The sequence below is a fragment of the Sarcophilus harrisii genome, chromosome 2 (genome assembly GCF_902635505.1).
Source record: "Sarcophilus harrisii chromosome 2, mSarHar1.11, whole genome shotgun sequence".
Lineage (NCBI taxonomy): Eukaryota > Metazoa > Chordata > Mammalia > Dasyuromorphia > Dasyuridae > Sarcophilus > Sarcophilus harrisii.
Window position 1 is genome coordinate 587285238 of NC_045427.1, and position 24291 is coordinate 587309528.

Below are 24291 nucleotides of genomic sequence, written 5' to 3' on the forward strand. Positions count from 1 at the left end.
ACTGATAAGCTTATCCTTCAGTGAATTTTTTTGGCCATAGCAACCCATGAAATCCCCCTCCCCCAAAATATAAGATGGTTTGCAATATTGTGGCCCTCTTCCACAGAAACCAAAGGAAATATTTAAATATGAAAAAAATTAAGCATGTGAGGAAAGCTAAGAATCATACAAACTTTAATCTGTCTACAAACATTAGTAAAACAGTTTGAACTTCTAATGTGGAGTTCTTCTCCAGGGACTAACTAAATGAACAGAATCCTGGAGGAATTGCATTTTATTGGAGAAGTTGGTAATGCTGACGGCCCATCTTTCATCAGTATTCACTAGATTATAAAGCACTTTCTTCATAAAACGTTTGGGTGGTGAGCAAGACAGGTACAATTTCCTGCATTTTATAGATAAGAAAATAGACTCAGAAGTTAATGATTTGGCCACTGCCATGTGGTTAATACAGACTACCAAAACTGTAAGCTGGATCTGACTCTGAGTCCATCAGCCTTCCCATTATGCCTTACAGTCTTGGTGGACTTCCCCTTGCCCTCCCTTCCCTCTATTTTTAAAGGAAGAAACTGATTGCAAAGATAAAATTATTTGCTCAAAGTCCTACAGCTAGCTTGAAGGACTAGAATAAAAAAAAAAAAAAAACACCTCCGTGTATGTGTGTATATGTTTGTGGCTGTTGATAACACAAATCCTTTTTTTTTCTTTAACACAACCTATATTTTATTCTATAGGTTACTGCCCCACAATCTCAATTTAGTGAGTACTTACTCTGAGGAATATCCTCAGCTCTGTAAATTTTCAGGAGAAAAGTGACCCAGCGAAGGGCAATCCCGGCAGGAAGTAGCAAGTTACTCTCCACGTCATCACTGTCATTATCTCGATCTCCCTTCTCTGTCTGTTGGGGACACAGTTACAAATTATGCACCAGAATTTTACACCTATAGAAAGCACCACCTGTAGTGAACCAAATGGTATCATATTTTACCAATCAAATAAACATTAAATTCCTATTATGGATGTAGTACCTGCCATGTATGTGTTGAAATTACAAATGCAAAACCAACTCTGAGACTTCTCTTGATGAAGTTCTATGTTACAGGCTAATACTTGTGCTCACCATTTTTCTCATCTTCAAATTTGCCATCTCACATCTATACTTTCCAGGGGTGAAGTCCCCCAAACATCATAGGATCATAGATTTTTTGAGATCTAGACTAGAAGGAGCCCAGAGCCCATCTAATTCAACTCTTTCATTTTAAAGGGGAAACTAAGTTACAAAGAGTGATTTAAACGATGATAGTGGCAGAGACAGGATTTGAACCTAGATCCTCTCATTTTAATCCGGTGTCCCATTTACTATGCCATACTTCCTTCCAACATCAGAAAATAATGTGTGCTTTTGCAGATTGGGTGAGCATCCATCTAGTGAAATATGTGTGTTCTTGGCATTAATGTTAATTGCTTTTGGAAGTCCATGCACCCGTAGGAACTCTCCTCCTAAATCTTTAAAAAAGTGAGATCACACTCAAATAAAAATGGAACAGGGGAGACAGTAATCATATTAAGAGGCTAAGGGCCACATATTGACTTTGTCTAAAAAGCTAATGTTATCTGTATTTTATTGTCTTTTATTTATTTTGTTAAATATTTCCCAATTCCATTGTGACTGATACAGCATGAGATTGAGAGCATTTGATACACATGCAACTGATCATTGAACGTCCTTTGAGGTAACACTTAGCTGTTGCAGGAAAATTAGCAGCTCTGCAGCATATACAACAGGATAACTAGGTGGTGCAGCATATAGAGCACCGGGCCTGGAGTCAGGAAGACTCCTCTTCCTCAGTTCAAGTCTGGCCTCAGACACTTACTAGCCATGTGACTCTGGGTAAGTCACTTAACCCTGCTTGCCGCATTTCCTCATCTGAAAAGAAATGATCAACCACTCCGGTATCTTTGCCAAGAAAACCCCAAGTGGGATCATGAAGTTACAGACATGACTAAAAAATGACTGAACAACAAGTGTCTACAACAACACAAGTTTTCTATTGGGAGAAGTCACTAGAAATTTTGTTATTAACTGGGCTTCTAAATCCCTGTTAGGAAACTGTGGAAATTCCCTTTACTAAGAGGAACCATGAAATCGCAGATCTAGAGCAAAAAGGTTATCTTAGAAACCGTCTAATCTAAATCCTTCATTTCAGTGAGGAAACTGAGACCCAGGGACTTTAAGCTGTCTGCAGAGGGTCACACAGATAGCAAGTAGCAGGGGTGGAATTTGGATCAAGGTCCTCAGAGAATTTTCCATTTTACTCTCCATTTGAATTATTAGGAAGTTACCTGAGGACAGAGGTTCAGGAATGTGTCCATAGCCATGCGGACAGTATTCGTCAGAGATGGGACCTGAACCAAATTCCCTAACCCCAGTGGGAGCTTTCTCAGCAATACACCCTGCTGCCTCTCCAGAATTAGTTGTGAGACACATAATAATTCAAAGGGAAGCAACTACTCCCTCTCGCTCTTCCCCGCCCAGGACTTGCTTGAAGACCAGAAAGGTCTTAGGCCCCTGATGGTCCAGGGGTATAGCTTCACCCCAGAAACACCATAGCCATGTGGAAGATCCACCTTGAAGCTGAGTGGCCTCCTCCCCACTGTGTACAGGAAGACCTTACACTTTTATTTATTTTGTTAAAAATTTCCCAATTATACTTTAATCTGGCTTGACCACACTCAGGAGTGTTGCTGAGACTTGGATGGCCCCAGACTACTCAGTACCCTGTTGTGATTATGGTCTTGATAAATAATCCTTGAAAATACTCAGGAGTCTTTAGGGTTTAAGAGAGATTATGCAGAAGCCAGGCACACCCTGCACACCACTGCTCTGAACAACACAATTTCTTAGGAATCTCATCAGTACAGTGTGTCAGGCCCTGCCATGATGTCATGGAAGCACCATTGTGGTCAGTCAAATCCTGAGGTTGTTCCTAGGAGGAACTCGAGGTAGTCCGTCAGACCTGGCTGGACATGGCTCCTCTGCAGCACTTGGCCAGCTGCTCCTCTGGGATGCCCCCCTTCCTTGGTTACTGCCTGGCAGTTTCTCTTTAGCCTCCTTTGTTGGGTCCTCATCTTGTCCATTAGATATAGGCATCTGCCAAAGATCAATCCTTCGCCCTCTCCTCTCTCAGTTGGTGATCTCTTCAACTACTCACAGATTCAATTATTATCTCTATGTAGAGGAGTCCTAAAACCTACCCTAACTTCTACCCTGAATATTACTCCAGCCCCATTATCTGATTGCCTTAGATGTCCACCCCAGAGGTATCAGCATCATACATATTCCTCTACCTTTCTTATTTCATTTTAGTAACCCAAGTTTCCATCCGTGGGAGCAACCTTGACCCTTTACCTTCCCTCATCCTACATATCCTATCAGCTGCCAAGTCATGAGAATCCTACTTTTGCATCTATCACCTTCCCTCTATGTAAATTTGTATGTATTTGTATATATAAATGGCCATGCCATTGCCTCAGCAACTCTTGCTTATACTATTGCAATAGCCTGCTAATTCATCTCCCTGAAAGCCGCCTCTTCTCTTTCTAATCCATTTTCCATATAGCTAGCAAATTGCTATTCTTAAAACACAGATCTGACCACGTTATATGTCTATTCCCTTCAAAAATCTTTACAGCATAACATTTGCTGCTGGGAAAGTCCTCTGCTTGGTTATAAAGCCCTTTTCAACATGGCTCCCACCTTCTTTTCCAATAGTCTTTCATATTTTTCAATATTCTCCATATTTTCTGTTCTAGTACACACATGATACAAATTCCACCACTCTTCTCCATGCCTCTGTTCAGACTGTCTCCTAGGTCTGGAAGGCACTAACCCTTTACCTCCATCTCTTTAAATCTTTAGCTTTTTTTTTTGAGTCCTACTTAAGTACTGTATCCTTCACAAATCTTTCCTGATTAACAATCTCATCATTAATATCTTCTTTGTTTTGAACTTATTTCATATCTGTATAAATACAGACTTATTGGGGGTGGGTGGGTACGTGTTATATCCCTTAAGGATGGGGACTATTTGACTTTTGTCTTTGCATATTCAGTGCCTAGTACTGGATCACAATAGGTGCTTAATAAATGTTGGTTAAATCAGAATACTAGGAACCACAATGTCATTTAGCTCAAGGATGACTTTTCATTGAGCCAGTTAACATCACCAGGCAGGAAAATGCCTGTGTCTACAGAGGAAAGAAATGGGTGATAATGATGATAAAGGGTGATGTGAGGAGGCATGATATGGTCATTGGAGCACTCACTACATTTTAAGTCTAAATGACCATGGTTTGGATCTATCCTCTCTGGGTCTCAGGGGATGGAGGAATGGTCTCTTGGTTCCTTGCAGGTCCCAATCAAGCATCCAAAGATCCTTGTAGCACTTCCAGAGCATCAATGCCCCTGACATGTCACTAGCTACCAGATAAGAACTATCCTGAGTGCTGACTCACTGTGCATCGCCTACTTGCTAAGTTCATGACCATCCTCGTGTGGAAAATGAGAAAATCCGAACCTTTCTTCAGAAATACTCACTGGGGGCTCATCTCCTGTTCCAAGGACAAACATGCTGACTTTCATGTAACCCTTAGCACCAGAACTAGTATCTTCAGGGTCATTTAGAAGAAGCCATTTTCTCATGACAGCATGACCTAAAACCAAGAAGGGGTGAAATGGAGAAGTTAAAGGAATGTTGGCAGGTCTGGTGTTTAAGGCTGTTAAAAGAAAAAATAAGCATTTAACATAGCTTGCTCCTCATCCACAAAACCTTTTTAGCTTTTCTTCAAACAGCTGGTTGCCATTATAATGCCAGACAAGACACTGAAGAAATATTAGCATGATCCCTTGCTTCCTGTTCTGGTCTGAGTTTGATAAAGCTGCCAGAGGCATTTGACTAATTGCTCTTGTAAATTAGTCAAGGTAAAGTCAAAATGCCCACCTCAAATGAATAAAACATTAATGAATTTCTGCTCAGATGTATTGACAAACTGAGTTTTTTTTTTCCAACAGCACATAACCATTTAAACTCCAGCACATTTGTTCATTTGCTTACTGTCCCTTTGATGATCTTCTCTTGCTTTATTGGCCCTTAACAAAAATGCTTCATCTGAAGGAGAAGTCAGGGATCCAGAATTCAAGTAATGAAAATATTACTAAAGGCTATTAAATAAAAATAAAAATTAAAATTAAAAAAAAAAAGAAAAGAAAATATTACTTACCAGGCTCATCATAAATGTAACCAACATCGATCTGAAAATAAAAAGGTTTTAAGTATTTTAAATAATTTTGAAATTAATCTTAAGAAATTTGTTCCCCTTCTTATGTTTAATCAGAGAATACAGTAAGAGGGGTAGGGGTTGAACACTTTCCTACTCCATGTAGAAATCTCCTTTACATCATCCTTAAGAGATGGCCATCTGACCTCTGCTTGAACATATCCAGTGACAGAGAACTCATTACCTAATAAAATAGTCTGTTGCATTTAGAATAGTTTTAAATTAGTCATAAAACTATTTGCCTTGGATTTCAGCTATTCAGAAAAATATATCATCATTCTTCTCTGGTTTAATTTATCTACCAACTTCTGTTGAAAGACTGACAATAATTATTGTCATGGAAAGATGCTATAATAAAAGAGGCTGCAGGATGGTCTTCTCTATTGACCTAGAAGCATTTTAGTGACAGATACAGAACCAACCCATATTGTTGGTCATTCAATGACTTTAATACATAGAGAACCAACAGAGGTGACTGTGGTGTAACTGAAATTAACAAAAGGGTAAACTGAGGTAATTATGCACACAAGATAATATTTATTAACAGGGATCTGCTGCATGTCAGAAAATGGGTCAATGGATTGCCTTCATTTATGCCCAAGACCCCAAATAAAAGGACAATTTCCCTTTTATAGATTTTGGGGAATACAGAACAAAAAACAAGCCAGGGTAGGTGATATGGTATGGTGAAAACAACATAATTAGTTACAAAGCTAAGGTATAGAGAATGAAAGCTAGGAATAAACCCTCTCCTTCCCTTCTGAGAGTCAAGGTGCAAAATAACAAACCAGACATACTTGACAAATAGTTTGATGGATTAAAGATATTAGGCCTGACTTCCCTGTGTTCACATAAAGGCCCCAAAGTCAGCTAAATTCCTTGAAATAAAAATAGATCATTGATTAGTAGGAAAGCAGGATTTCTAAAATAAACCTCTTCCAGATCAGCTGAATTCTGAACTAAGTTCAGAGACAAAAAAAACTTTTTATGCAATTTTAGGACAAAAGCAGCTAATTTAGGACTAAATTAATTATAGATAGGACCAATAAATAAATGATGTAGGATCAGTCTTCATCTTCTTATGTTATATGGAGGTATACATCTTGTTTCTGTAGCCCTCATTCTCAACCCAGATATAGGATTGGAGGGTCTCTGTTGATATCCCTCCCCTGGCACCATTTCATCTTGAATTTAGAGAATGTCATGATGTCAGGGTAGAATGTAAGGCTCATTAAAAGGAGCAAACTGAGATGGAGCAGAGAATGAGGTCCTCCTTTGGGATTCTGTGCAGCACTGAAGTGAGATGAAAGTATTCTTTCGGTACCTACCTTAAATTCTCCCATCAGACAGTCTGCTCTCAAAGAATGGGAATCGTAAACCTGGAAGAGAAAGACATTCCCACAGTCACCAGCTTTGTGTGACAGTGACTGATCTATGGTCTGAGAATGCTCTTGCTTTTTCTTACCCGAATGCTTATTGTCTCATCAAACAATTCCAGAGGGGTCATGTGGACATTGTAGAAAAATAACTGTTAAGATAAAAAATAAGAGAAAAAAGGAATTCCAGTTGTATTGTAAGACGTAATAAGAGAAAAAACGAGAAAAGAGCCAAGTAATTAAATGAGTCATGTATTTAATTACATTAAGTTGTTCATTTGGGCCAGATAGACATTCAGCTCTTCAAGATTATAAGCTGCAGAGAAGGTGTCTATCTAGAAGCTCCCTCTACCAATGAAATCACAGCCCCAGTCTCTGTCCATTTTCTATCCTAAACACTAATAGTGAAATGACATAATAATTGTTGACACTCATGTAGGACTTTAAGGCTTGCAAAGTACTTCACATATATCATCTTATTTGAATTTCACAACTCAGTGAGACAGAAATTACAGAGAATATTATCACCATTTTATAGATAAAAAATAAATTGAGCTTTAGATAGCTTAAGAGATTTGCCCATGTTCATACAGCAAAGATCTTTCAGAGGCAAGACTCAAACCCACATGCCTCTAAATCCCAAGACTTTCTTTGTTTTTTTAAGGCCAGGTTTTTGTCCACTTCATCACCCTCCCTCAATTGCAAACCCTAAAGGACCATATAAAGGTACTCTGTAAATCAGAGGAAGGATATGAAACTTCCTGACTTCAAATCTGGCATTCCATCTACTCTGCCCCACAAGAAAAACAGAGTTTAAGGTTTTGTTATTGTTCAACTCCTCACCATCCCATTTGGGGCTTTCTGAGCAAAGATACGGCAGTGGTGCCATTTCCTTCTCCAGCTCATTTTGCAGATGAAACTGAGCAAGCAGAGTGAAGTGACTTGGCCAGGGTCACACAGATGGCAAATGTCTGAGACCAGATTTGAACTGAGGAAGATGAGTCTTCCTGACTCAGGGCCTGGCACTCTATCCCTACCCTGCATCATGGGTAGTAGCTGCTTAATTCAACCACTAAACAACTGGATATTTTAGGCAAATTCTATGCCTGAGATTTATGTTATCTGGAAAACATTATCAATTTCTTTCTCCATTTCATCTGTTTAAATCCATATTTTATGTCTGTTTGTTCTAAAGATAAAAAAGTCCCTAAAACCAATTCCTGTCATTGGCTGGATGAATTTAAAAGAAATGTTCACTTTTTCTACCATACAAGCCTGTGGAGTTGTTTCTTTCAATACTGACTCATTAATTATTTAGTGTTTATTAGCTTTCCAAAGTGGCACAGCGGACATAATACTAGAGCTGAAGTCAGGAAAACCTGAGTTCAGATCTAGCCTCCAATAATAATAGTCATGTGAAGTGAGCAAGCCATTTAACCTCTTTCTGCCTCATTTTTTCAATTTTAAAATGAAAATAGTAATAGCATCTATCCCACAGAATTGTTGTGAGGATCAAATGAGATAATATTTGTAAAATGCTTTGCAAACATTTATGTAGCCCAAAATTAAACTCTAAAAATTTAATTGCTCCTTTAATTTTTTTCATTATTTCAATACTAACAATTAGTAACCTAGGGTAAAATAAATAAAATATTTTTCATGATTAAGAATATGTGAATCAAGCTCACTTCTAAAATTCTCATTTTGACTTAATCTGTTCTAGGTTCCAAATTTTTCAGTGAGTCAGGTCCTTTAAGGAATGTGAAAATTCTTCTTGAAATCTTGTTAAAGTCTTAAGAATTTAGTGGTCAGTCTCTTTTAATCAAGCTTGGATTATAAATCTTTTGATATGTGTTATTTTTAAGACCTTCTATAATCTGGCCACAATTTATTTGTCTAAAGCTTTTCCCCATCATTCTTCAACACAAACCTTTACTTGGTTAAGAAGGCATATGTCTCACCCAAATAAGGAAAATCCCCCTCCCCTCCTGCCCAATATAACCCTTCACTTATGCTATTCCAGCTTTCTAGAAAGCCCTCCTCTTCCCTTCAACCCTTGCTTAACTATGTTTTCTCCATTTTTCACTCACAAGTTGAAGTATTGCCTCTTCCATCAAAATTAGATGATACCTGTTCACCTTAATCCCCTTTTTTCTCTTTTGACTTTCTGCCTTTTTTGTCTGTTTCCCAATTAGTGCCATATGGTACAATGGATTCTTGACCCATTTACATTTAGCATATGACTATGACATTGGAATATTATACTGTTACATAAAATGCAGTTGAATTTATATGTTCCTAAAACATCTTGGAAGTGAAAGCATCAACTCCACAGTATTGGAAGGTTACCTGGGGCACTGTGAAATTCAATGTTCTGGTTCCCAGTCCCCAGAGCAGCTTTCATAAGCATTATTTGAACCCAAATTTTCCAGATTCCCAGACCAGCTTTCTACCCTTTTCATCACAATGTATCTTTTAATATATATATATATATAAATGAGAATGAACATTTATCTCTTAGTGCTTACTTCATCAAAATATGGATTGTTTCCTCTTTTGATTCTTGTTCGATGTGTCTGACCACAGACATGGACTTTGACCACTGGCTTGATATTATTTCCACTTAATTGACGTCCTTCAATCACTCTAACACGAATCTAGAAGAAGAAGAAGGAGGAAATAAGGAAGGAAGGAAGGAAAGAAGAAAGTAGGGAAGGAAGGAAGGAAGGAAGGGAGACAGGAAAGAAAGAAGGAAGGGAAACAGGGAGGGAGGAGGAAGGGAGGGAGAAAAAAAGAGGGAAGGACAGAGAAGAAGGAAGGGAGGAAGGAAGGAAGATAATGTCAATTACATCAGTTTATATAGTGAAAAAGTTTTTTCATTTAAATTTTTTTAAGACTCCATTTTCTGTTTGTAAGAACATGCTCATTATACAACATGACATATGCTCAATTTCCAAGGACACAAAAAGCATAGACCTTCAGTTGTCCATTACCTGGAAGTCTTGTGGCTTATTGGAAAGTATTCTCCGGGTGTTCTTTCCTTTTGTAATCCTCCGGGCCAGCTGAGCTTCAGAAATATTTGCAGCTGGAGTCTTTGGGGCAATGACTTTGAATGTAGCATCATCATCTCCTGTATCATCTTCCTGTTCTTCTGTTATGGGAAAAAGCTACATGGTTAAGAGCAGAAATGTTCTGGTCTGTAATAATAGGTAAAAAGGCTCCTCCTTTCGAAGGGCCTGATCATAAGAGCCCAAACCCGATACAAATGGCTGTGTCCAGCCTCCATTTTTTTCCTGTGTTCCTAAATGAGGAATGCAGTTAGATGAAAGCTTCCAGGACTAACCTAGGACATGACTTTGGGAAACTGACACTAATAACTATTTTATCGAATGTCTTAATGTTCTCAAGGAAGTGGCAGGAAGCCAGCAGAGAAGATGAGCACAGTGCAATCTGCAGGCAAGTGGGATCTGCCTTCAGTTAGAGGACTTCCATCATGGGACTAATCCTGAGTTTTCTGGGGACCTTTTGGAGACCAAGGACAATGACAATTGAAGCTGATTTCTAAGTGGGGATCCAATTAGAATTTCTCTGTTGCCAGTTATCCTTCCACTTGTTTCCCATTGACCTCTTCAGCACTTTCTGTGTAGAATGGTAAGGAAGTGGACAGAGAGTGCCTCTGTTGAGGCACAAACCTTCTCACTACTCTCTGAATCTCGACTTCTCCAACCTGAATGCTATGCCTACCACAGTGCTTTTTTGGCCACCATATGTCACTACTGACTCAGAGTAAACTTGAAAAACTCTGAAAACCCCAGACCTCTTTCAAAACAACTACTGTTTAACTGCACTTCTTCAAACTTGTACTTACAAAGTTGATTTTTTTTCACATCCTGTGCAAGATGATTTTAAGTTTGTTACTATTGAATTTCATCTGATTAGATGAAATTATATCAAATAGTGCTCCAGCCTGAGAAGATCTTTTTCAGGTCCTCTGATTCTGTCATCCAGCATATTATCAGAGGTAGAGAATATGATACCAATTTCTATTTACTGGCTACACAGTGTCTCAGTTACTGTTAACGGAATTTTACTGTATTGAACTGTGAATGGCTGGAGCTGCACAAAGCAGGTTTGGAGACTGGTTTTAGAGATCAAGTAGCTATTTAATTAATCACTTTCAGAGTAAGAAATACAGTTTGCAAACTAGAAGTTCTCCTGGGCAGGAGATCTCCACCTGTTGCAGGAAAAATAGAGATTTCATATACAAATCATAAGTGGGAAGGCAGGGGAAAGGGGATTATAATATAAACATTACTAAGGTGTGAGCAGTTTCCCATGACACAAATACACAAATTCTTGAATTATCTAATATCTTGAGAGCTGGAACCATCCCCTCCCCAGGGCACAGAGTTCTGTGACAGAAACAGTTTTCTATAGTTCTCAGTTTGATTCACTTATTATGCCCAGATGCAATGAAGCACAAGAACATAGCCTTTGTCTCTCTACTATGTTATGATGCCTCGCACACACCCATCAGTTACAGTCATTTATTTACATAGGACTTTAAGATGGAAAACTAGTATTTAGACATTATCTCATTTGACATTTCCCATCACCTGCACAACTTGAGCTAAATTACACATATATCATTATTCATATTTTGCAAAGGATGAAACTGAGGTTTCAGGACATTTATCAACTTATCTAATGTTTTACAGCTTGTAAAAGTAGCAGAGCCAAAATGCAGATGTAGGTTCCTTGACTTTAAGTTCACTGCTCTTTCCAATACATCACTATCTTCACTAACTAGGTCATTAATTCTTGGATAACAAGAAATTTGATGAGCCAGATTTCACCTTCATTCAACATACTCACACCCACAACACACAACTCCTTTATATATAAATTCCTTTTATGTGTTTGGAGGGGACTTGAAGCACTAAGGAGGCTGAGATGGGCAGCAGCTAAAATCTAATGAAAAATATTTCGAACCTTTACTAAAGTACATAGACATTGACTTAGCTCAAAGACCTTGCTCCTACCTTTTCCACTGCCCAAAGGCCAATCACCTCACCTCCCTATATTCCAGTTACCTTACTTGGAATAAAGAATGGGTTGGACTAAATGGTGTCCAAAGGTGTCTTTCAGCTCTGTGATTTTGGCTATGAAACAACTACCAGCATCTATTTAAAAATAGGGTTGACAACTTTGATAGCTCTTAATTATAGGTGGCTTCTGAACTCGCCCTCCACACTACTCCATCCATCCACATGCTACGATCTTCCTCTGATGTCATGTCATAGTTTGGAGATGACCCAGTTTCTGTGCTGATTGCAGCTAAACACAACTTCCTACTAAGCTAGGAAGACTGACTACAAGCACCAGGATAGAGAGAGAGGACCAGCAGAAAAAAGTTCTTTCTTCAGTCTCTCTCATTTTGAGGCAAATCCTCTGTCCAGTAGGTATCAACAAGAATTATTATTATCTCCATATTACAGAAATGAAAACTGAGACTTGAGGAGATTAACTAGCCCATGGAAGAATTTAAACCTAACCTTCCTGATTCTAAGTCCTATACTCTGATCACATACTAGTCACTGCTTGGATAGCCTCAGCAAGTCAGGAAGACTATGGGATACGCCTTAAAGGGATTTTTGATCTATATGATTAAAAGAGTATTCACATCTATGAAATCCCAGAGCCTGGAAGAAAGCACAAGAGGCAAGATCAAAATATCAGAGGATTAGAGACTTAGGATCTTGGAGGCCATTGAACCCAATCTCATCATTTTACAGATAAAGAAACTGAGGTACAGAGAGGATATGAATGGCCCAGGATCACCCTGTAAATATCTGAAGTTAGATTGAAATCTGGGTTTTCCTGAATCCATAATCAATACTCTATCCATTATTGTCCATTCCTCTGTATCTCTAAGATATCTTAACGGCAGAAACATTTGCAATTTTATTGCAAGTACCAGGCCAAACATTCTGTTTCCCTCCTTCCTCTTGCAAATCCTTCTAGCATGTGTCATAGCCAAAGCTTGGGAAGGCAAAAACCTTTTGATCTCCAGAAAACAGCTTCTTCCTGGGAAGGCCCTAGAGGGTTTTACAAGAACTACTTACAAAAAAATGCTAGCATGCCCTGGGTTCTATGAGAAAAGTAGAGAGGGAGAGAGACAGACAGAGACAAAGAAATATATATAGAAAGCCAGACAGAGACAGAGACAGAGAGACAGACAGAGAAACAGAGAGACAGAAAGAGAATCAGTAAGATGTTAACTGCCCCTTCCCCATCTCTGTCCTATGTGGGACATGGTTTCCCTTTCTAGGGCCTCTTCTCCTCGCTCCACCTATTCCATGTTCCTCTCTATTATATGATAACCCCAAGAAAAGATTGATTTCCCTTTTGGGTCTTTTTTTTTTCTTTTCAATTTTTCTTAATTTCTCCAAGTGTAAACAAGGACAAAGTATCTTGGGAAATGGCTGATTTGTAAATGTACTTATCTATAGGTTTAATATTTTGGGGCAGTGCCCACAGAGAGTCATCCTTAAGTGGCTCCTAGGTTGTCCCAATGATTAATGATTTGAGAGAAGACTGGGAATTTCAGGGAGCAATGAAGAGGAAAATGTTTGGCCAGGCTTTTCTAATGTCCACAGATGGGATTAAGGTAAAGAACTCTGTCTTTGAAAATTTGACTATCTGGAACTTTGTACTTAGTTTTGTTTTATTTTTATCTTTTTTTCCTCATTCCTTGGTAAAGCTTAATAATCCTGACTCATGAAATAGTGGAAGAAGCACTAGATCTGGTACCAACGGACTTGGGTGTGAATCTTGAGCTAGCTGCCGTGCAAGTTTGAGATTGCCCCCCTCCCCTCTCTGGGTCTCAGATCCCACTTCTGGAAAATGAGAGATTTGAACAAGATTAGAGCTTCTTCAATGGAATTATTGAACTATTAAATAAAATTCTTTGATAATTATATTTCAATATAATCAGTTTCCTTATAATTTTAATATTTTAAATTACTATATTCAAATATGCCATTCTGAGAAGGGCATTTAAATATGCCATTTGACATGGGCTTCACCACATTGTCAAAGCTATGACACAAAAAGATTAAGAATCTCTGGATTAAAAGAATTCCAAAGGACTCATTATGAAAAATGTTCTTCTCATCTAGAGCAAGAACTAATGAATGTAGACTGAAGTCTACAACTTTTTGCATATGTCCCTCCCCTTTGGTCTATTTCTTCTTTCACAACATGAGTAATATGGAAATATGTTTTTAAAAAAGAATCCTTGGGTTACATTATGACCTTAAGAGCCCCTGAAGTTCCAAATCCTGTGAGATTTATTTACCCTATGAGAACTCTCAACTACAGAGATAGGGCAAATCATCTATACCCTTTCAACTAGTAGTTCTCAAATTTTTTGAGCTCTTCAGAGTTTAAAAATTATAGAAGACTCTGATCTCATTCCCTGACAGTCATCTGGTCCTATTCCCTTTGAGCTATTGATGGAAGCAGATCTTAAAATAAAATGAAAAAAGAATATAAAAGCTGACAATGGGGAATCTCTCCTCTCCTCCCCAAGTTTGAACAGGAAGTCAGTGACTATATCCAATGAGTGGAAAAAGCAATAGGATCCCTTTGTTCTGTTTAAGATAATCTGGCTCAGAGTATTATAGATTCTGAAATAAAAGAGATGAGATGGGGGGTGAGGGGGAGACAAAGACACAGACAGAGATACAGAGAGACAGAGAGACATACACACATACCCATAGAGCAAGAAAGAGACAGACAGACAGACAGATACAAAGAGAAAGAGAGAATGAATCAAGGAGACAGACAGAGAGATGATCTGGGTGAGGGATTCTTAACCTTTTTTTGTGTCTAAGACCACCTTGGCAATCTGTTGAAGCCTATGAATTCCTTGTCAAAATCATGCTTTTATAAGCAAAAAATAAATGCATGGGATTACAAAGTACTGTGTTGAAATTGTGTGTGTTTGTGTGTGTGTGTGTGTATACGTATGTGTAATTCACAGAATATAGTTTAAGAACCTAATCTAGTCCAACTTCCTCATTTCATATATCAAGAAACAGACTTTTGGGTTTCTAGGATGGCAGTGACAGAAAAAAACAATAGAAATATCACTTAGCACTCTCATTTTACAGATAAGGAGCCCGTAGTAAGTAAGAACCAGGTTTTGAACCAAGATTTTTCTGTGAGCTAAACTAGAGGAAGCAGAGAATCTCCAAAAGATGGAGTCTGGTAGCTTCCAGATAACCCGCACCCTGTCCTGCTCCTTTGGGCAGCGAGGGTCCTAAGAGGAAGTGGCTTATGTCTCAGAAGCAGAGGATCCTTCATCATGAACTTTGCCAATGCAGTAAACCTCAGATTCAGGAAAGGGTGAACAGGCAGAAAAAAAGCTCCATCTCTACTCCTACTTTCTTGGAGGAGCTTAGGATGAAGGGAGGAAAAAAGATGGGAATTTAGCAGTGCTAAATGTACAACAATAAATATTTGTCTTGCTGGAGGGAGGCAGGTAATGAAGGCTTCAGGCTGGCCTGCTTGTGCACAGCACTATTGTCCAACCATTCCGCTCAGATATCAGCACAGAGGAGCACTCAGGGGAAGAACAAGCCCAGCTATTTCTGCTGCTTCCGAACATGAAAAGCAAAGACACATTTTTAGCAGGAAATTTGCCCATAAAGTGACAGAAAACTGTTTGGCACTGAACAAATACATCCCTGGAGAATGAGTTTGGATCTGAAGTGAGAAGACTTGGCCATCTCCCCATCAGGGAGGGACACCCTGATCTCAGCTGGGAATCCTCTCCCCTCCCCTACCCCAGTCCTCCATGTTCCTGACATTTTCATAGATTTCCTTCTGGGGCCTCACTGTACAAAATACCTGCATCCAGGCCAGCTCCCCAGGCTCTGCAAACCACGCCCTTCTGAGAGAAGGGCCCCTGCCCCAACAGGCCCGAGCCAGCTAGCTCTGCGGGCAGAGCTCAGTGCCAGGGAGAATGGGCGTGGGCTTGATCCGCAGAGAGTTCACTTCACCCAGAGCTTCCCAAGAGCCCTTGATCCAAAGGAAATGGGGAGGGGTCTGGATGACTCAGCATAGCCCCATCCCTCCTTCTGGAATGAGGTGTGTTCCTCCAGAGGTGATACATATTTAAAGAAAAGATGGCTCAATAGTGGTGGGCTGGGGGGCCCATATATAGCAATTAGGGCACTTGGGGCAAGCTTCACAAAATGTGCCCTGAAATCAGCTTTCAAAGTCCAGATGTGCATATGTAGCTACTTACTGGGGGAGAGGAAGCCCAGACACAATATCCTGAGCAGTCCCAAGGATGCTTCAAGGTCACGGATCAGGTAACACTACACTCCCACCTACTAGATTCCCCTCCTCCCCAGACTTTTCAGCTTAAGCTAGGCATAATGTTAAAAAAGACTGTCAAGGAGAAGAGAAAAGTGTATTCACCTACAGGCAAACATCTCTGTATTAAGGTCAATATTGTATTTACTAGGCATTGTATGAGATATAAACAAACAAATAAATGAATGAATAAATAAATAAATGTATATATATATGTATATGTACATATGTGTGTGTATGTGTGTGTGTGTATGTGTGTGTGTGTGTGTGTGTGTAAGCAAAATACAGGCTTTCTGCTCTTAACTTAAGTCCAGTTGGGAAGCCAAGATTAACATTTATGAGGAAGATGGCAAATGGTGAAAGATAATAAAGAGGAGCAACATGGGAAAGAAGGCTCAGGAGTCAGAAGGTCTGGGTTCTGATCAGATATACATGACCTACTAAGTTAAATAATCTTGACCTTAATCTTCCTAAACCAGTTTCCTATTATGTCTATTAAATGGGAATAACACCTGCCTTGACATATGTAGGTGGCTGTGAGAATCAAATGAAATAAATAGGAGAGAGTAATAGAAACCATGACATGTCAGTTAACTCTAAGGAATTACCCTCATTTTACATTTTCAATACCAGCAGATTAAAATTCAGCTTACCTCCAGTACCTTCTACATTGGTCCCACCTGGGTCATTTGGATTTGTAGTCATTGCTGCGGGTGGATCATAGCCAACCACTAGATCAATTGTGGCCTGAGTAGGAATAAATAATGGCAGACAGAGTCAGTGCATCAGTAAGCACGTCAGAACTTTTGAACAAATGCATCTCCCTACTGACATCTACAGAGAGGCTGTGGGTTCTACATGGCAGGAGTAGCACTTTTCAAGAAAGAGAAGATAGCCAGGGAAGGGAGGACATATCTTATATATGATGGGCCGTCTTCCCAATTGAAAAAAAAAGGTCCCAAGGTCATGAACCCTAAAGGGCAAGGAAGGCAGAAGCACCAAAAGTATGAAAGTCCAATGTTCACATAGTTAAGGAGTCATTAGGAGATGAATGAATGGGAACATTGTCCTATAAACTAGAAATAGTCGGAACAGGCAAGCATGAATGAACTTGTAATGAGTGTAGCCTGGACAGCCCAGATGGGATTTCTCTTTTAGCAGGACTTAATGGTACATATGCTGAAAAGTCAACGATGGGGCTGATGCAGAGCCAACTATGACAGAAGGACAGAGTTTCATGTGCATTTTTTGAATATTAGGTGATCCTACACAATACACAGTGTTTCTAAATGAAATTTCTATTCTAACAATGTATTACTGTAATCTACTTATCCAATGAGAGACACATTATGAAATCAAACTAGGCTGAGTTACAAATACCATAAAAAAGGGTTATCATATGTATCCAAAAGTAAAACAACTTGCTATAGAATGTTGGGAATTGTTATGAAATAAGCAAGCATAAGTATATTCCTGCAAAGATAAACAAATATCCATGTGAACATGCATACACAGATACAGCCACATATAGGTTCTTCTCATTATACAGAATCATAATTCAGACTCATGGAATTTGTAAACTAGTTAATTGATTGTTTTGATGATATATTCTGAAACCAACTGATTTTGCTTAGGGCTCTTGCCAATCTTGCTCCATCTTGCCCACCTTTCCCATTAGACTATAAACTCCTTGAGGATAGAAATTGCCTTTGGCCTCTTTTGGTATCCCCAGCATTTAGCAGAGAGTCTGCCATAAAACAGACATCTGACTAATGTTTACTGATTGACTGACCCACTTCAATGGAGTTACCACCAGTCCTTGAACCCAAAGGCCTTGAGAAAACTGATGCCTTATAGACCACTGGCTCTGCTTCCAACCTAGGCTTGACAATAATCACTGAGGGAAGAAATTGGGTGTGAAGAGCAAGCCTGTCTTCCTCAGAACAGTCTGATAGACAGCTGAGTCCAAGCAGCCCAAAATGGCAGCATGCAGCACCAGGACTACTTCTGCTCTCACTCCAGCCCTTACAGTCAATATCTGGAAAAGTAACCCTCCTTGGTGATGCAGCTGGGCAACTGCTTCTGCAGGTCCTGCAGCCCTTAACAGTCACAGTGACTGAAGACCTAGAAAATAATTTTTTTGCCTCCAAAATCATGAGCACTATCAAAGTTCAAGAAACTTAAATGATTTAATTAATGGAAATGGCGTTAAAATCTTAACATCTATTTTGCTGCTGTACTCTAAGGACCAGGGGACCTTTCCATTTGACTTGTGGCTGATGCTTTCAGGATATGTTACCTCACTCCATAAGAATGTGAGCTCTTTTGGAACAGGGACTATCTTGCTTTTCTATCTGTATTCTCAGCGGTTGGCATGGTGCTCTGAACACATGGAGCACTTAATAAATGCTTTTTCATTCATTCATCCTGGAGCTATATTTTTGCTTTATATATAATAGACAGACACATTACCATTATCATGCATATTTCTTATATAAAAACTTTAATATGAACATTGGAGATGAACACTTTAGTAAAGAGGCAATCACTTACCCCAGTATCTTGTCCCCTTTCATTTACCAAAGTTACTCCTTTATAAGGAAGAGATCGACTCTCTCCACCTGTCAAGGCCTTCAATGATACTGTTGCAGTGCCAATCAATCTGAGGAGAAAAGAGAAAGAAAACAGGTCATTCTTCAGAATAATTGAGCTTTAAAATTCATAATTGTAGACTTACTTGCTGTCTGACTTGAAAAAGTCCCTTAACCCCAATTGCCTCCAAAAAGAAAAAGAAAGAAAAGAAAAAAGAAAACAAAGATGTAATTTTCTTTTTTTCAGTGAAGTTCATGGACCCCACTGAAATCTATCCACAAATCCCTTAGGAGTCTATGGTCCCTAGTTTTAAGAACTTCTGCTCTATGAGAATAAGCTATTCACCAATAATTATGACATACAATAATCCATACTTGATACATTAGAAAGATTCAGAAGTTATTACCAAACATACGAGGGCAGAGATGGGAGAAAGACTTGAGGGACCAGAGAAAGGAAGCCTTTTTGCTCTAACTTTTGTTTTAAAAATATCTTTAAAATACCTTTACTCTCTTTTCCTGCCTTAAGAAAAGGACTTATATGTTCAAAAATATTTGTAGCAGCCCCTTTCTGGTAACAACTGGAAATTGGGAAGATGCCCATCAATTTGGAAATGGCTGTACAAATTGTGGTATGTGATTATGAATACTATTGTGAAATGATGAGCAGGAAGCTCTAAAAAAAACTTGAAAAGACTTACATGAACTGATACAAAGGGAAATGTATTGTGTACAAAGTAATAAATGTAAGATGGTCAACTATGAACAGCTTAGCTATTCTCATCAATCAATGATCTAAGACATCTCTGAAGGCTTTATGATGAAATATGCTATTCATCCCCAGAGAAAAAAATGGATGGTATCTAAATGAAGCACACTCTTAAAATTTTTTTTCTCATTTTTTTTGGGGGGGAGGAATATATATTTTCTTTCACAATATGACTACTATTGAATTGCTTGCCTTTTCAATGAAGGGAGCAATGAGGAGGAAGGAAGGGAGAGAATTTAGAACTCAATAAGTTTTAAAAACACATGTTAAAAATTTTTTATTTCTTGCCCTAAGAAGCATCAGTCACTGAATAGATTCAAGATTCTTTCTATGTTATGGGTTATTCTTCTGAGTACTGCTAAAGTTATTGGAAATTGTGCTGAATGTGGACCGAGTCCATGACATCTCTTGGAAGTTGGATTTTAAAAACAAATCTCTGATAAGAACTGTTTTCTTGTGACTTTTTTTTTGTCTCCAAAATGAAATATAGGGAAAGAGTTCTATAGGGAAAGAAAAAAACTGTTATTTATGAAAATATGCACACTACACATATAATATGTATGATAGGGAATATGAAAAATGAAACATCTTTTTCTGTCTCCTTATTTTACAGGAAAGGAAACTGAGACTTATTGAAGGCATTAATATCAGGAGAACTATGTTCTGGTACAGAGTCTGCCTCTGGCTGACTGTGTGATCTTGGGGCAAGATGGTTAATTTCTTAGAGAGACAGGATTATGTAAGAAAATGGGACACTGACCTTGAAGTCAAGAGGACACTAGCCTTTAAAGTCAAATCTCACTTCAAATACTGAATAATCTTAGATCAGTCACTTAGCCTCTTTTTTTAAATTAATAAACTTTTATTACCATCTTTTGCTTTTATATCGCCAGAATTTCTCCAAGTATCCCTTCCCTCCCTCCAGAGAACCATCCATATAAGAAACAATATTTTTAAAGAAAAAAATAATAAAGTGAAAGAAAAAAAGAAATCAGACAAACCCATCAATATATCAAAAAAATCTGAAAACATTCAATATTCCACCCCTGTGGAGTCTTCTCTGCAAAGGCCTGGGAGGAGTCTTCCCATAGCTCTTTGGGGACCATCTTGTTCTTTTTAATTTCTCAACATTCACTTTTCATTGTTTTGTACGGTTGTGGTCCAGATTGTTTTCTTCCTTCTGCTTACTTCACTCTCATAAGCATTTAAACTCTTTGTGCCTGGTTTCCTCCTTCATCAGATGAGAAGATAAATGAAGTAGTCAGCCTCTAGACTTTGAGGTCCATTCTGGTCTAAATCTAGGATTCTATGATTTAACATCTGAGTCCGTTTCCTTGTTCCTAATATGGAAATGGTAATACTTTCCTGCCCTTTTGTTGTTATTGAGTCATGTCCAACTCTTTGTGATTCCATCATGGGACTTTCTTGGCAAAAATACTGTAGTATTTTGCCATTTTCTTCTCCAGAGATTAAGGCAAATAGAAGTTAAGTATCTTATTCAGGATCACATAGCTAGTAAGTATCAGGTCAAATTTGAACTCAGGGCTATCCTGATTCCAGGTCCCGTGCTCCATCACTGAGACAATACAAATGCCTCTTTTGACAGTCTTACAGGATGCAATGCAGAGAGGACTTTTAAAGTAAATTTTAAAGTGATAGGGAAAAGTAAGTCATTATCTATAAAATAAACAAAGAGATTCATCTCTGTGGTCCCTTCCAAGTGTAATGTTCTTCATCAGGACTTCTTAAACTTTTCCTACTGATGGCCCCTTTTTGCCCAAGAAATTTTTATGTGACCCTGGGTATATAAATATATAAAATAGGAATACAAATCAAACATTTATCGATAACAAATCATAATTTTGCAATCTCCACATTCAATTAAGATCACTTCATCCAACTTTTTTATTTTAAAGATGAAGAAAGTAAGGTCTATAAAGATATAACAACTCACCCAAACTCATACAGCTAATTAGTGGTAAAGTCAATTCTAAAGCCTAGGTTTCCCAGTTGCTAGACAAACCTTCTTTCCACTATGCCATCCAGCTTAATTCTATGATCTATAATTCTGGAGTATTCTTGATTCTATGATTCTCATTGCATAATATTTTGCATTTGTGAATCTGCATTTTTGTATTTATGTTGTTTTATTTTGTTTCACCTCCTAATTTAGAAATTTCTTCCTTTTTTAGACTGTAAATCCCTCCAGGGCAAATTAAATCATTTCTAAGGTCCTTCTTGGCTCTGAAATTCTAGATCAAGACCTTCATTCTTAGGTTTCTGAAAACCTAGATCTGGAAGGAACATTAAATGGCATCTTTTTCTGTCTCTTTACTTTACAGAAAAGGAAACTGAGTCTTAGAGAGGATTAATGACTTAGCCAAAGTCACACCAATAGTAAGCAAATGAGGTAGAATCTGAACCCTCATCTTCTTGACTATGAATCTGCTTTCCTATCTACTCCCCCACACTGCCTCTCTAGACAGTATTTACCTATTTAGGAAACTGCATCTCAGGCTTCAAGGCCAGAGATTTCCTGTTCTCTTTCTCCTGAAGTCTTTGAACTTTTAATTTACAAAAATTTACTTACTATGTGTCTGTGTTTGGTAATAAATACAGTGCAACAGTTTTAAAAGTACATATACACATGCAGAATGCCAAGCCAATCCTATGCTGAGTGGTTTCTGCTCTCATCACTGACACAAAGTTTCACATTTTCTCCTTACTGACTCAGCCCACATCTGCTCTCTTTTCCTTCTAATAAGAGGGGAGTTGACTGGGAAAAGAATAAAATAAACATGAAGTTAATTTTTGGCTCTGTCCCTTGCTGGGAGGCACTGCACCCCATTTCCTAAGCTTTAAGCAATTTTCTTTCATAAATTATTAATCCTTTGCAAAGTGAAGAGTAAAAACAATTCATATTTAATTCTCAGTGTAAGAGGTTACTTTCTTTTAGAAACTTTCCCATTAAAAATAGTTCTAGAGACAGCTTAAGTTGAAGAATGTAGGTATATAACTATAACTTTTAATAAGATTATAACCAATGCATGCTGAAGTAAAACATTCCTTTTGGAGAAGTCTGTACTCCATGGCTGAGACTAAGGGCCTCCCTGGCCTATTTTCTAAAACGTTGCCTAGCTACAAAATACTCAGAGAGTCTGGAAAATGATGACTTGGCCTCCTACACATGGGACAAGAACATTTCAATCTGACCACAAACTGACTTCCTTTAAAAAAAAAAAAAGCCACATTCAAATCAGAAACTTTTTCCTTTGTCTTTTTAGTGTTTTAAAATATGGCGACATGTTGGAGGTTGGACTTTAATGCTGTTGTTTTTATTGTTATTGTTATAGTTTTACAGTAGAATAAGACAGCCTAATTAAGCTAGGGTCCAGCTTAAATACAAGATATCTAGCTTTCTTCTCAGGAAACGAGATTATAGACATCAGGCTGTCTAGCTATGCTCAGTGAGGTTATAAATTACAAATGTTTTCAGAAAAAAAAATATAAAGGGGAGAGGAGAGTTAACTATTGTCTTCCTAAATATCTCACCACTAATTTATCTCATCACATAGGAGCATAGATTTAGAGCTGAAAGGGACCTTAGAATTTAACTAATCCAGCTTCATCATTTTATAGATAATTAAGCTGAATTCTAGAAGAATTGAGAGATTTGCTCAAGATCACATGGGTAATGACTGATGGAATTTGATCTCAGGCCCTCTCTCAGCATCCAAAATTTGTGCTTTCAACCTGGAAGCTTGAGAAACCAGTTTGATTACCATGTATAAGCATCTCTTGTCTAGGAATTCGATGTCAAAATGACTGTCAAAAATAGCAATAACTTGGTGTTGTATGCACAAAGACAGACAGACAGATGAATGGAAAATGGATGTATAGACAGACAGTCAGAAGACAAAGAACCTTTATTAAGTAATATTACTATGTGCCAAACACTGTTCTGAGGACTAAGAATGTAAATATATGCAAGCAAGAAGATCCCTACTCCCAAAAAGCTTACATTCTAATTAGAGAAAACAATCCAAAAAGGTCACTTAGAAAGCATGTACACACAGTTGTATGGTTTGTATGTATATACAAATATGTATATATGAACATATATAATCATATATAATTATACTTATTCAAACTATGTACATATCCATAATGTACCTCTAGCTATAAATGACTTTAAATGAATTGGTTAAGAATTTCATTACCAGTGGTTTTCTTTTAATGAGGTACAGAGCAAAGTATGACTAGAAAAGAAATAGAAAAAAACAAGTTCACTATTAACTTTAACATAAATTTTATAGAAGCATATCCTAGTAGTGAGTAACTTGCTGGCAGAGTTCATGATTGGGGAGGATGACTCGTATAAAGTTGTTCTTCTGTATAACAGTGAGATCAGCTCACATGAATTGCTGGAAATTCCTTCCAGAAAAATAATCAGGAACTAAAAGGCTGGAGAGAAGAAATCATATGGCACACTATGTTTTGTTTCCTTCAGAAACAAAAAATTCAAATTTGATTTTCCTTTGGTAATGACAATGTTTTTCAACAGAATCATCAGTAGGATGGAATAACTGAGTCCTTGCTGCAGGATATAGAAATTTAGAGGATGCCTTTGTCTAATGGGACAAAATAAGATTGAAGCTAGAGAGTATTAAAAGAGCTAACCAATTAGGCTTTTGTACTAAGCTTTATGCTTCTTTTGAAATTCTAAGGAGAGCTGAGAAAATAAACTGCATTAGAGAAATGGAAGCTTCCGTTCCTTTTAAGGTCCCTCCCTTTGACAGGAAATTCTTCATCATTTTTAATAAAGATTATTC

General features: G+C 38.0%; 1 protein-coding gene across 2 annotated transcripts in view; it reads right to left on the minus strand.

The window, feature by feature from the left end:
- Positions 1-24291, minus strand: part of MYOF (myoferlin) — a 155842-nt gene that overhangs the window by 78342 nt on the left and 53209 nt on the right. For both annotated transcript variants that reach the window (XM_031956078.1, XM_031956077.1), the window contains exons 4-12: positions 18653-18761; positions 16753-16846; positions 9706-9863; positions 9241-9369; positions 6802-6864; positions 6665-6715; positions 5280-5310; positions 4597-4712; positions 772-898 (exon numbers count right to left, since the gene is read on the minus strand). In XM_031956078.1, the coding sequence (XP_031811938.1) occupies positions 772-898; positions 4597-4712; positions 5280-5310; positions 6665-6715; positions 6802-6864; positions 9241-9369; positions 9706-9863; positions 16753-16846; positions 18653-18761 (878 nt within the window). The remainder of the gene's footprint in view (positions 1-771; positions 899-4596; positions 4713-5279; positions 5311-6664; positions 6716-6801; positions 6865-9240; positions 9370-9705; positions 9864-16752; positions 16847-18652; positions 18762-24291) is intronic.